General features: G+C 43.7%; 1 protein-coding gene across 7 annotated transcripts in view; it reads right to left on the bottom strand.

Moving 5' to 3' along the window:
* The window catches only part of FUT10 (fucosyltransferase 10), a 178,443-nt gene that overhangs the window by 101,778 nt on the left and 61,733 nt on the right, over positions 1 to 14,932 (bottom strand). For all 7 annotated transcript variants that reach the window (XR_011246327.1, XM_060001580.1, XM_069540280.1 and 4 more), the window contains one exon: positions 731 to 1,566. Coding sequence is in view for 6 of the 7 variants with exons in the window: in XM_060001580.1 (XP_059857563.1) it covers positions 731 to 1,566 (836 nt within the window). In the remaining variant the exon portion in view is untranslated. The remainder of the gene's footprint in view (positions 1 to 730; positions 1,567 to 14,932) is intronic.

Raw genomic sequence — 14,932 nt, 5'->3', positions numbered from 1 at the left:
AAGCCCGCGCACAGCAACGAAGACCCAATGCAGCCAAAAACTAAAAATGAATTAATTAATTTAAAAAAAAAAGAGCATCTAGAATTTGAAGATGTTACTAAGAACTTTAATTTTAATAATTTAAGAAAAAGAAGTCTTTTAAGAGTTATCTCCAACATTATTTGAATATTCTCTTTATATTAATAAGCATGTGTGTGTACCACACACAGGAAGAGCAACAATCAAGGGGTGACAGGAAGTGAGAGAGAGAGAGACAGAAAGAGGCAGAGAGAGAGAGGTTAATTGAGTGTGTATATGAAATGAAAATAAGTTTCAAAATGGCAGTCCATGGGGCATGAGCATAAGGGGTCTGGCATAAACCACAGCCTTGATGGAGAGGTTAAAGGACTGACCATGTGGATGAGATTCAGAACTTTCCATATTTTAAATTTTTTGGCCTTCTCCTTCCCCTGCAGCTTCCTTGTATTACTGCCCAGCACCTGCAGTATATTATCCTCCAGAAGAAACAATAAAGGAGAATTTAAGGCCTTCAGGAAGAGGGACAGGACTGGTAAACTTCATGACAGTCCTCAAAGAACAGAAATGAAATAGTCATCCTTGCCTCAGAGCCTGGCCTCTCTGATAGAAGTGAGGACCAGTGATGGGGCAGCTGCAACAGAATAATGCAGAGCAGCAGAGAACATCAAGACGGCCATCCCAGCACCTCTCTGCCAAACCTGGATTTGCTTACCTTTTCCTGGAGCCTAATGTTATCCCACACCTTGGTGCACACCATACACTCAAATGCGTCGATGTAGTTGTCCTGCTTGATGTCCTGCACCCCCCATTTCCGTTCCCTGAGAGCAGTGAGAAGTCGCTGATTCGAGATCTCACCCTTCAGCTTCCATTCTATGTAGGCCTGGTACAGTCTGTCGTCGTGATCCAGCTGTCTGATGTAACTTGCCAGTTCTCTAGGGTGAGAAAATTCTGATACCAGGATAGCACTTCTATTACTTGGAAGCCAGTCTGCGATGCTGGGTGATCCGTAATACACAGGGACGACCCCCAGTTTCAGAGGTCTCCAGAACTTCTCAGTGATGTAGTCATCGCAAACCGCGTTCTCGAAAGCAAGGATAAACTTATACTGGGCAAGGATCCTATAAAAGTCACCAGCATCCATAGAGGCTGGACCGTTCAGCTGCTGAGGGAGAGCTTTGTTTCGCAAACACTCGCCGTAAGAATCGACCTCGATGTATGTCATCAGCTCTCGAACGTAGCTGTCTCTGTCTGAGGGTGGGTCACAGTCGGACTGTACGTACACCAGAGGAGCGAGGCTTTTCCGAAGGTGGTTTTTGGACTGCAAGGGGACCAGGTATCGGAGTGACTTCAGGACTTCTGTGCCCTCCAGGTACTGGGTAGTTAGTGGCAGGTGGGAATGCCGGCTGAAGGTGGCCGTGTAGTTGAACAAGGTGATGACTGGCTGGTGAAAGAGCTTGTAATTGTTTTTCGGAGACTCTTCATGAAAAAGGGCCCAGTCGTGATGGGCTTTCCGAGGCAGAGGTAAGCTATCTATGTTAAAGTCAGTACCTAGGAGAAGAAAAGACAATGTAGTGTGTCCAAAGAACTCTGGGGTTTAAGTTTGAGTCCACCTGGTAAGATTAGTATACAGAGGAGTTTGAGGCTATAAATAAGTAGCATATTACGGTGTCTGCAAAATGCCTGGCAGTCAGTCATGAAGCTTTCACCCTAGAAACTGCTCAGGGAGAGAATCATCAAGGAAAGGGACCCCCTCTCTCATTTTATGAAAAGGGAAATGGGAGAAGTGTCTATCCTGATTCTAAAGAATTTATTCCACTGCCTCCTGGCTTTTCTTCCAGAGGCATTGCCTAAGAGAGGGAAGGAGAAATGAAGAGATAGAGAGTTCTTAAAAAAGAAAAAGCGGGCTTCCCTGGTGGCGCAGTGGTTGAGAGTCCCCCTGCCGATGCAGGGGACACGGGTTCGTGCCCCGGTCCAGGAAGATCCCACATGCAGCGGAGCGGCTGGGCCCGTGAGCCATGGCCTCTGAGCCTGCGCGTCCGGAGCCTGTGCTCCGCAACGGGAGAGGCCGCAACAATGAGAGGCCCGCGTACCGCAAAAAAAAAAAAAGAGAGAGAGAAAGGAAGCCAAAAAGGGAAAAGCAACCAGCTTGGCAGATTGATTAACTGAAAAAAAGTGAAATCATGCAAAAGTAGCCAGAACAAATATACAGGAAAATAATATTTTTTTAAATCCAAAATGATCGATTTCAACAAAGCGCAGCGAATCAACCTTAGTAAAAATGGTAGACGAGAGGCTTTTAAAGACTTAAGAGCTGATAATAGCGCTATGTTACAGACCGCTACAGGATGGCCATGAATTAACAGCACATCGAGAAATAAAGAAGGCGTAACAGGATTAGAGTTATGAGTGATTCCAGCTTCCACAAGATTAATTGGGGAAATCTCTGAAACATGATAATGTGCAGACAGAAATGATGGATATGGTAAGCCATTGTTTCCTGACTGTGTGCGTGGAGACCCAATCAGGAAAAAGTTATTTCTATAACTGAGAAAGAAGAATTAAGACAATTATCACAATATGTAATACAGAATTTCTAAGCTGTTCCAGATACTGATGATTTTTTGGTCCTGTGATTTGATTTTTTAAATATAAGAAAATGGCACACACACAAAAATCCATCTTCTAGCATCCACTGGGGAAAAACACACCAAATAAATTCTTCCAGCATAATAAAACATATTCTCTGGTAGAATTCATAAAGATTAATTATTTAATGCCAGTGCACACTCTCTCTAATAAATATATACTCTTTAATGCCAACAGTACATCAGTGAGGAATCAGTTAATCAAGAAAGGTTTGGAGAACAGTATGGAGGTTCCTTAAAAAACGAAAAATAGAACTACCATATGACCCAGCAATCCCACTACTGGGCATATACCCTGAGAAAACCATAATTCAAAAAGAGTCATGTACCACAATGTTCACTGCAGCTCTATTTACAATAGCCAGGACATGGAAGCAACCTGAGTGCCCATCATCGGATGAATGGATAAAGAAGATGTGGCACATATATACAATGGAGTATTACTCAGCAAAGAAACAAAATTGAGACATTTGTAGTGAGATGGATAGACCTAGAGTCTGTCATACAGAGTGAAGTAAGTCAGAAAGAGAAAAATATATACCGTATGCTAACACATATATATGGAATCTAAGAATAATAAAAAAAAAGGTCATGAAGAACCTAAGACGGGAGGTTAGGTAAGACGGGAATAAAGACACAGACCTACTAGAGAATGGACTTGAGGACATGGGGAGGGGGAAGGGTAAGCTGGGACGAAGTGAGAGAGTGGCAGGACCTATATACACTACCAAACGTAAAACCGATAGCTAGTGAGAAGCAGCCACATAGCACAGGGAGATCAGCTCGGTGCTTTATGACCACCTAGAGGGGTGGGATAGGGAGGGTGGGAGGGAGGGAGACGGAAGAGGGAGGAGATTTGGGAACATATGTATATGTATAACTGATTCACTTTGTTATAAAGCAGAAACTAACACACCATTGTAAAGCAATCATACTCCAATAAAGATGTTAAAAAGAAACCAAATAAAATTATGCTGGAAGACATATACTGAGCCCATAGAAACTGCTGAAGAAAGTACATACTACTGTCTTGATAACAGGCTTTCATTTCTCAGTGATCAGGAATGAAAGACTAACATCTAAAAATGGTCACATACTTGTTTACTTGGCATTTGCTACATTGGACCTTTAGCATCAAAAAAGAATTTCATCCACACACCTGAAATGTAATGGCATGCAGAGCTGGATGGTCAGTAATGGTTAATAGCCAAACATGAAGACATGAAAGAGAACTTGAGAGGAAAAGCAATTTATCACATTGAACTAGCTGCTGCTCATAAAGGTTCTAGGCTGGTCAAGTGGCCAACAATGGGAACTGAACCCATAAATTTGAGTTAGAACATAAAGCTTCCACCAAAGGCAGAGCAGAGAATCAAGGCCATCTGCCTGGGACAGGAAGAACCAGAGTCCAACCCATAGAAGTCAGAGGCAGGGATCCAGATGTAAGATTAGAGACTGCAGGGAATACGGTTAAAACTAATGTGGGTCTAGAATTAACAGGGGGATCCGGCACAGGTGCCTTGAGACAGCCACACGCGTGGCTGTCTGCCGCTGTTATCTGGCACATGGGTGATTCTTAAGCTGCCTTACACTGTGGTTGCCACGGCAAAGATCCAAAATGCAGAGCAGAAAGACACAAAGCCTACCTCCAGTGCTTCAGAGAATGGAGAGGGCCTGCCTTTCATCAGTGTTTGGCTACATCAGTGAAGTATTATAAGAGGAACTAAAAATGGCTGTCGAGACCTTTTCACGGCCAATATCTAGGTCTGTGTGTTGGTAATAGGAATGAGACTTGAAACTGGTACCAGTTATAATGAGCTTTTCATTCATTATAACTAGAGGCGAGGCTTCCAGGCTCTTTCAGCCAAGTTGCTACTGGAACTTCGATGTTGGGAAGAAGGAGAGAAGAGCATAAGGTCCCTCAAATGTGCAATCTGTAGTAGAAAAAAAATCCTGCAGAATCTAAGCAAGAAACATTTATTTATATTTGTGCCCTAAAAACAAACACAGTTTTTTAAAAATGAGAGCTTGAGGTTCTCATACATCTGAATTCTGTTTCGTTTGTAGGAGTGGGACTATCTTTAATAGTGGGGGAATGCCTCTTTAATAGAGAGGAAAGTTTAAGGGACCTAACTTTCCAGAAACATTTCCTATTATTTGCTACTTTAAAAAGTATTTCCTAGTTACTTCCCTAAGACACACACACACACACACACACACACACACACGATCACATTAAAACAGGTTTTTCTTCCAAACTAAAATTCCCTGAGGAAGATTAAAAAACGTATGTCATTTTGCCCAGCAAGCTCCTCTCCTAAACTTAGAGCTTCAGATGGTAAACACTTCAGAATTCTAAAATTAGAACCATAACAGACCTAAAATACTTCTTTGAGGATATCACGACCTAGAATGTGAGTGGTGATATTGAGCAGTTTCTGAAAGGTATCAGATGTGGCTCAGGAACCAGCTGAGTTATCTAGCTCTGACTCCAGGGCAATGCCCACTATAACAAGAGTTGGAACTGGGGTCTTTAAAGAAATGAAAATCAGTTAAACTATGATAAATCCATAAAAATGTGACTAACTTGCGTATGATTGGTTCAGTAGTTTTATACAGCCATTTCACTGGCTCTTACATTTAACAACTTCAGATTTAAACTTTCGTTTCTCTGGGTTATTTTGTGTTTACTGAATACTGACAAATTCATTCGTTCCTTTAACAGCTGACAGAGAGATCTTAAGCACTAAAGTGCACTGTAAAGGGAATTGCAACTTGGAGCACAAATGGAATAAAATTAATGCTGGCGAACGATGTCAGATTGCTGACGATGGGGACTGAATCTGAAATGGCAGAGAAGCAGAGGAGTGACCATCCTTTATGATATGTTTATGTGCTCCCTTTCTTCTGCAGGGGCATATACTCTTCTTTCATGGTTCCCACACAAACTGGCAGAAGCAGAAGGCAACACATATTATTAACCCCACTCTATGAAGAAAATTGAGTTTGAGTCATGTACCTGGAGTTAAAGATCCCTGGTGGGGGCCAGAGTTTTCAGACTGGCTAATGGTAAAGGACCAGAGAGATCACTGGCCCCACTACAGTGCTGATTCTGTTGAATAACTTACTCTTGGCACTCCCAAGACACTCACGGAAATATTACCCAGCTTAAACCCAGCCCACTTGGGAAGAGGCACACCTTCACTGAGAAAAAAGAAATGCTCCCACACAACGTCCCCCAGAGGTCACCTGTTTCTAAAAAGAACCTCTACTGTAAAATGGTGTTTTCCCATAAAATGTGATCCCACAAATATACCCCGGTAGAGGAATCTAAAACTTTGGAGGAAAAACAATCTAGGCCAAGGGGCTGCCTCATGATATTATCATGTGCATAATTCATTGCTACTTTTAAAGCCATTTCACGTGACTTTTCTTAACCAACCCACACAGCCCCATCAGGTCATCTATTTTCTCTAAGGTTCTGAGGGTTAACTAAAAATGCCACACAGGCACCTCTGCAGACAGCCTGGCTCTAGCCAATTCAGAGGGGCTTTGGCAGGAGTCCTAACTTCTAGACCCATATTCTTCCCTCTTCTCCCATCTTCTCTGTTCATGAGTCCTTTTACTTGCCGCTTAATCAATTCTACGTCATGTAGTCCTCTCTCAAGTATACGTGTTCAACTAGGCATCTGTCCATTCTACCCCTGGGTGTGGAAATTTCTCAAGCCCCCTTATTGAACCCATGCTGAGGGCCAGTCAATAACTTTGTAGTCCCCTTCCTAACAGAGCAGGGCCAGAGGCAGGAGTACAAAGAGAGTCCCGCCCACCATAGGCCTGAACATTTGAAGGCTATAAATCAATCTAACACGCCACTAAACGTTTTACCCTTCTACCTTTACATACATATAGATTCACGGCGCTTTTAAATGTGCACAGCAACGGTTCACACCAAATGTGGAAAACATCTATTCAAAATTAACATCATTCTCTGCCACAAACCATGATTCTCTTTGGGGCCTGGCATGGGGTGAGAAGAGGAGGGAGAGGATTCTTCCTCACTTGTTGGCTCACCCACACCTAATCCCTCAAACCTTCCCCTCCATTCACTCAAGACACCACAGGGGAAACACCCACTTGCTCTCCCTCCTCTGGGTCTTACCCTGTCTGTCCCCACCGTCCAGCTGCCTCCTGAAGCTCTTCGGTGTATTGTCTCTAAGGTTTCTCCACCACTGAAACAGTCCCCACCAGACAACCTCCGCCCCACCTTTCAAGGCCCTCAAAGGAATCTGCAGCTGAAGGGCAGGTTCCATTCAGAACTCTCAGACCCCTCCAAGTTCCACGCTAGAATGCAGGTGTACCTGTCCCCCATTCCTTCCACCCCTGGCTCTGTCCCACACCGTGCGGACCCTGCGCACATGGACGCAGACACCTCGTTCTGCGAGTCCAAGTTCTGTCCTGCGCCCTCTGCTCACTACGCCGCAAGCTCGGCTGGCCACCCCCCTGGCCTGCAGAGCCCAGTTTCAGCAGGGAATCCGGCTATGTTGGTCTAGGGAGAATGCCCCACCTTGACGTCTGACCAAGCTCCTCACCCCCGACACTCGACGGCTCAGTCCCCCGGCTGCCTTTAGCAAGAATCCTGGGGCCTTCCCTGGTGGCGCAGTGGTTAAGAATCCGCCTGCCAGTGCAGGGGACGCGGGTTCAAGCCTAGGTCTGGGAAGATCCCACATGCTGCAGAGCAGCTGAGCTCGTGCACCACAACTACTGAGCCTGCGCTCTAGAGCCCACGAGCCACAACTACTGAGCCCATGTGCCACAACTACTGAAGCCCACGCACCTAGAGCCCGTGCTCCACACAAGAGAAGTCACCGCAATGAGAAGCCCATGCACTGCAACGAAGAGTAACCCCCACTCACCGCAACTAGAGAAAGCCCGCACGCAGCAACGAAGACCCAATGCAGCCAAAAATAAATAAATAAATATATATAATTTAAAAAAAGAAAAAAAAAGAATCCTGTTAAGCCAGTTTAGCAAGAATCATCCTGCCCTTGATATCCTCTTAGTAATTTTCCCTCTGTTGACCCCCTCACTGCTTGCTGGTCCCCAGCTGTCTTTGCTGGACTTGGAGTTGAGCTCAGTTCTATACGAAGTCTCTCTCCTCTATTACAGAAACTTGAATAAAATCTATCTTGCTGTTTTTAACAAGTGTCTGGCGCAAAATTTTTCTTTTACACACCACACGTTTGCAGTCACCCCCTTGGCCATCCTTCAAGCCCAGGGGTGCATACTGACAGCCCAGTTTGCTCTTGGGAGGATAAACCAGAGAAGTGGCCAGTGTAGGATCTGGAAGTGGGCTCCACCTTGGCATTGGGGGCAGGGAATTCTGGGATCCTGGTGCATGAAGTGTGATGCCTAAGTGCAGAGGCATGGGCTCCATGGCCACAGGTGAGCAAGTGACTTGGTCTGTGGGCTCTTCGCCCTGTATGCAGGGGCACGGCTGAGGGAAGGCCAGAGCAGACTCCTCTTGAACCAGTGTAAAGGTGCCATTATGCAAATTTAAGTTGCCAATCATCCTCCCCAAGCATGGTTACTGCGAGGTTGAAATTCATGCCCTGAACTAAACAGGGGCCTGATGTACCTTTTCTGATTCCTTAAACCAAGCGCACAAATTCAGATTTAAAACCTCTGAATAAATACACCCAATACAGTTGGGCAGGAAGAGGGGTGACCGGGGGTGATTACTTCCTTTAGCACATTCCCTCAAAATGACCCCTTTTCAATGATTTATTCTAAAACAGGCCTACATAACTACTGTTCTTCCATCCCCACTGAGGTTTTATGGAAGGGAGTCACCTTTAATTGAATCTGGGAAAAATAAATTATAAGATGTACCATTATTTTTAGTGTCATTAAGAAAAATATTTCTGGGGGACTTCCCTGGTGGCACAGTGGTTAAGAATCCACCTGCCGGGCTTCCCTGGTGGCGCAGTGGTTGACAGTCCGCCTGCCGATGCAGGGGACACGGGTTCGTGCCCTGGTCCGGGAAGATCCCACATGCCGCGGAGCAGCTGGCCCCACGAGCCATGGCAGCTGAGCCTGCGCATCCGGAGCCTGTGCTCCGCAACGGGAGAGGTCACAACAGTGAGAGGCCCGTGTACTGCAAAAAAAAAAAAAAGAATCCACCTGCCAATGCAGGGGACACAGGTTTGAGCCCTGGTCCGGGAAGATCCCACCTGCTGCGGAGCAACTAAGCCCATGCACCACAACTTCTGAGCCTGCGCTCTAAAGCCCAAGAGCCACAACTACTGAGCCCGTGTGCCACAACTACTGAAGTCCGCGTGCCTAGAGCCTGTGCTCCCCAGCAAGAGAAGCTACTGCAATGAGAAGCTCACACAGCACAACAACGAGTGCCCCCCGCTGGCCACAACTAGAGAAAGCCCGCACACAGCAACGAAGATTCAACGCGGCCAAAAACAAATAAATAAAATTAATTTATTTTTAAAAAAAGAAAAGAAAAAAGACTGCTAGCAATACAGCACTGCTTAAAAGAGTGCTCCACTATCATCTCTGAGATTTTTCTCCCAAACCACTGACACCCATTCCCAAGTTTTGATGCCGATGCTTTCTTGGCGTGACCAGAAGATGTCAAAGAAAGGTTTCCGACACCAACTTGACTCATATTTTCCTCAAATGACCCTTCACTGGTTTGTGGATGGAAACATCCAAGGGCTGCAGCAGTCCCATCGTGCCAGGCGGAAGGACAGCCCAGTTCGTGCCCACACAGGCAATCGCAACTACATTACTGCCGATGCTCAGGGGAAGGCTAGAAATGCAAAATACATGCTGACTTCAGAGATATTAAATTTGAAAAAGAACAATGCTTTTTAGAATTAAGGAAATTTTGCTTACCTAAATGAATACAGGCTATCCACACGGTTGTGAACCTGGCATTGTCCATGAAACTACCATGGAGATATGTCCATGTCAGGGCAGAGACGGCTGCCCTAGTCTTTTTAACAGTTGTGTAGTATTATTCCATTGAGAATACACAGTCATTTCGATATTTATTCTCCCAATTTTTCCACTTTGTGGGACAAAAATCTAAACTCTGAACTAGCAACTAGAACTTCAGAGCAGGCCATCCATGCATCTGCCTTAGACGCTTGGCTGGAGGGACATTTTACAGAAGTCAATCCCGTATACAGCAAACTATCTCCAAGCTAATGACATCCTCTGAAACCAAGGATCAAGACAACAACTGAGGCACTTCCCAGGGGGCACAGTGGTTAAGACTCCACGCTCCCAATGCAGACGATCCGGGTTCAATCCCTCGTCAGGGAACTAGATCCCACACATGCCGCAACTAAAAAGCCTACCAACCACAACTAAGGAGCACATGTGCCGCAACTAAGGAGCTGGCAAGCCACAACTAAGGAGCACGCCTGCTGCAACTAATACCTGGTGCAACCAAATAAATAAATAAATAACAACTGACTGCTTTTTCCAAAGCAAGTCTACCCACCAGGTAGATACAGAACTGCCAAATCATTCCATCCCACTTAGCCTTTGAGCCACTTTTTGACCCTAGTTGGAAGCTATGACCTGGAAAAATAAACTTTCCTTAGAGTCTCTCTCTACCCAAGAGAGAACAGTGCAGAATAAAGCACTGTCCTCCAGGGGATTCCCTGGCAGTCCAGTGGTTAGGACTTGGTGCTTTTACTGCCAGGGCCTGGGTTCGATCTCTGGTTGGGGAACTAAGATCCTGCAAGCCATGCGATGAGGAAGGAAGGAAGGAAGGAAGGAGGGAGGGAGGGAGGGAGGGAGGAAGAAAGAAAGGGAGAAAGGGAGAAAGAAGGGAAGGAAGGAAGGAAGGAAGGAAGAAAGAAAGAAAGAAAGAAAGAAAGAAAGAAAGAAAGAAAGAAAGAAAGAAAGAAAGAAAGAAAAAGAAAGGAAGAAAGAAAGAAAGAAAGAAAAAGAAAGAAAGGAAGAAAGGAAGAAAGAACTGTCCTCCAAAGTTAATCATGTCTAGGATACTCTCAGCTTGATTTTCTAATATACACAGAAAATCTAATCTTGACCAAGGATTTTAGGTCTACATTAAGAATCCTTAGTAACATAATGAATAAATTATATTTTATAGGCCCAAGTTTAATACCATAAACAAATAAAATGCACCCCTCCTATGGCAGTCCAAAAGAGACAGTAAACGCATAAAGCAAAGAACATAAATACTTTCCTATAATTGTTATTTTATTTAAATTTTTTCATCCAATTCCTCATATAATAAATGCGCGATACAAGAAATTTTATCGCACTAAAAAAACATAAAAGAACCACCAGAGGGTAGAGGGGACTGGGCGGAGGAGAAAGATCAACCACATTCCCAAAGGAAAGCAATGCTTCACATCGGGGTGTAGGAGTGTCTGAGTGTGCATGAGGGTGCCAGGGTGCCAGTATGTGAGCCTGTGTAGGTAAGATTCAAATAAGAACATATTTACTACAACCCTTCAGTAGAGTCACAGCTAATACGGCTTGAAAAAAATTCACAGTGATAATAGTTCATGCTGTAATTGTTCATACTCAGAGAAAGATAAAAGTTGTCCCAAAACACACCCTATCCTATAGAGACCGTGGGCCCCAAAATCAGAAATGAAAATCCCCTCATACACTCTCATCCTGACGCGGGAAGCCTAACAGGTGAGAGGTCTTGCTTCGTGGCTCAGTATATCCCCACCTGCCCTCCAAAGCTGCAGTACCAACAAGTGAGCAGGTGTTTGGGAGCAAAAGTACAAGACATGGAGTGAGAAAATGAGGCTGCTCGGAGAGGGAGGCCATCACACACAGTCTGGGGGTTGATGGACACGCTCAGGTAGCTGAGGTCAGAGGTTTCAGCAGCCACAGCCGTTAGATGACCATGTGCAGAAATGGCAGAGGAGAAGGATGCTTCTGTGACATGGTGAACTGCTGAACAAACAGGGTATCTTACCCCAGATTTCTGGCTGATTTAAGAAATAAATGCCTTGATTACTAAGCCACTTTTTTTAAAAATAAATAAATATATTTATTTATTTTTGGCTGCGTGGGGTGTTCCTTGCAGTGCATGGGCTTCTCATTGCGATGGCTTCTCTTGTTGTGGAGCACAGGCTCTACATGCGGGCTCAGTAGTTGTGGTTCATGGGCTCTAGAGCGCAGACTCAGTAGTTGTGGCGCACAGGCTTAGGTGCTCCGCGGCATGTGGGATCTTGTGCGCCAAAACTACTGAGCCTGTGCTCTAGAGCCCACGAGCCATAACTACTGAAGCCCACATGCCTACAGCCTGTGCTCTGCAACAAGAGAAGCCACTGCAATAAGAAGCCCACGCACCGCAACGAACAGTAGCCCCCGCTCGCTGCAACTAGAGAAAGCCCGTGCGCAGCAATGAAGACCCAACACAGCCAAAAATAAAAACAAGTAAAATAAATAAATTTATTTAAAAAAAAACATAAAAGGATATATTAAGTTAGGGAGAAAGAGGTGAAATGAATTGATGAGAAAATCACTACATCATCTTAGGACGTTTCTCCTGCCTCATTTACTCTGACAAATATAGCAATTTTATTTTAATTACTTATGGTAGTACTTAATGGTAGACTAGTAATACTACCACCCCATAAAAAAATAATGAAGCCTTAGCAACACTTTGACATCCAGTTATTAATTCTTTTCAAAAAAAAATTTGACAGAGTCAATGATTTGAGAAAGAATTAGTGAGTTATAAAAATTAAAAAATGAGATAGTAAGGAAAAGCTAAAGAACTAGACTCTTAACTGATCTTTGGTATGGAAGATCTTCTAGGCGGAGGTCATTTCTGGACTATTCTATGCTGACCACAGTTTCATTAGTGTTTATTCTATGGAAACATCTTAGCAGTCAGTCATGGAAAATCATTAAAATTCATTCTAATCCTGAGCTCATGCAAAGTCCATGAAATTATAACTGGCAAGTTAAATCAATAAGCCAAGTGTCTTGTCCTTTCTGAGCTTTATAGGAATCAAATGTATAAGTAAGCAACAAATAAGATTTTATTAAAAGCAGAGCAAATTCCCAATTTGCTGTTTGAGCTTGCAAAATTTAATTATCCATTTTCATTTTTTTTTAACATCTTTATTGGAGTATAATTGCTTCACAATGGTGTGTTAGTTTCTGCTGTATAACAAAGTGAATCAGCTATAAACATACATACCATTTTCATTTTGTTTCAAATTTTTCACATGTTAAAAGAATTCAGACTTTGAGGGGAAATTGGTACAGCCTTGTCGAGACCCACCTGGCACTATGTACCAAAGTTTAACTTAATTTATCCATTAACACAGCAACTCTATTCTCAAATATCTAGAGAAATAAGAGTATATATGGGCAAAGACATAGAAGTATGTTCATGGTAATGTAACAGAAAAACAGCAACCTAAATAACCATTGACAGGGGAATAGTTAACTAAACTTAGGTGCCTCTATACCAATAAATCAACATAACTTTAAAAATAATGAAGTAAACTGATATAGTCTAACATGACAAAAATCTTTAAAACATATGTTTAAATGGAAAAACCAATATATATCTACAGTATGATTCAGTTTAAGAAAAAAACAGACAAAACTACAGGCTGGGGGCTTCCCTGGTGGCGCAGTGGTTGAGAGTCCGCCTGCCAATGCAGGGGACACGGGTTCGTGCCCCGGTCCGGGAAGATCCCACATGCTGCGGAGTGGCTGGGCCCGTGAGCCATGGCCGCTGAGCCTGCGCATCCGGAGCCTGTGCTCCGCTACGGGAGAGGCCACAACAGTGAGAGGCCCGTGTACCGTATTAAAAAAAACAAAAACAAAAACAAAAAACCACAGGCTGAATTCAATTATACATAAAAATTCTGAAGGATCACCAACAATCTAACTGGGATGGGGATTAAGGAAGTAAGGTTGAACTTTCCTTCTTTGCTTGGTAGATTTCTTTGTTGTTTAAATTGCGTTAGTGATATATTTATGCCTTAATTGTGTAAATTTTAAACATCCAAAAATTAGAGGAAAAAATGAGACACCTCTCTGAAGAGAAGCATTAAAAAAGTCTCACAAACTTTGTATAACACGTAAAGGCTCACAGATACAGCCCAAAACTGCCACATCACCCCAGTGCCACTTAGGAAAGATTGCCCTTGGAGTCTTGCATGCTTGTAAGAGTATCATATTTCAGAATTTATGTGGAAAATTATGTGGCACAGTTAACTGCCAGGAATTTCATCCGCCCCCAGAAGGAGAGCAGGCAGATTACAGCTTCCTTGAACATCAGCAGGTGAATGTGTTCGGCTAACATCCAGGGAATGAATTATTTCAGATATAAACGAGAGATTAGCACACATCCTCAGAGAAGCCACGTTAGCGCAACGCCTTGTAATTCAGTTGAAAAAGTGTTTGCAGTTTTAAGATTAAACATATCAAAATAATCAAGCTGGAGCCCATCAAACCAAGCACCTTGAAGTAATAATTATTATTTTAATTTGTTAATCTTGGTGCTTTCCCAATTTTTTTGATCACAAAAGTATTAACTGTTGGCAATGTCAGAGCTCTTAATATAGTATCCTGGAAAGCAGAAAAGTAAGGAAGCATAGTATGTCCTTAATAGGGAACCAAACTATAAAAAATATTTTTTAAAAAAATCAGGTGAAATCAGGTAAGTGATACAAACCCAGTCCTCCAGCTGCATGGCTTATAGCTGCATGGCTTCCAGAGGGATTCTCCCAGAGTTGGGTCCCTTGTAGCCGAGCCTTAAGGTGAAGAAACATAAAATGTCCATTTTTCTTGCCTTTCCTCTATTGTTTAGATGCTCATCCCCCTGGTGCCCTAATGTTCTCTACGGTATCTAGTAGAGGGGGCTAGGGCAACCAACTCATCCCAACTTGCCTGGGACTTCTCCAGTTTTATCAGTGAGAAGCCTGTATCCGAGGAACCACGTGATTCCTGGGCAACTCCAGACAGTTAGTCACCCCCAGGCCACACTCCCACCAAAGAAAAAATCATCCAGGCAGAAGGGGCATGAGTTTTATTGCCTGTCAGTGTGGGCTACAGATCAGAGTTTCATCTCTTTTTGACTGGAAAATAGAGTAATCTCAAATATATGCTGCGAGACAGAAGCCAGACAAAAGAGAGTCCACAGTGTGCAATTCAATTTATACAAAGTCTCTAAACGAGCAAAACTAACCTATAGTGATAGAAATCAGATCAAAGGGAGAGCAGGGAGTAGGGGC

This window comes from Delphinus delphis, chromosome 21, assembly GCF_949987515.2.
Source record: "Delphinus delphis chromosome 21, mDelDel1.2, whole genome shotgun sequence".
Classification (NCBI taxonomy): domain Eukaryota; kingdom Metazoa; phylum Chordata; class Mammalia; order Artiodactyla; family Delphinidae; genus Delphinus; species Delphinus delphis.
Note: the sequence above shows the minus strand (reverse complement) of the source record. Positions and strands in the feature narration are given on the sequence as shown.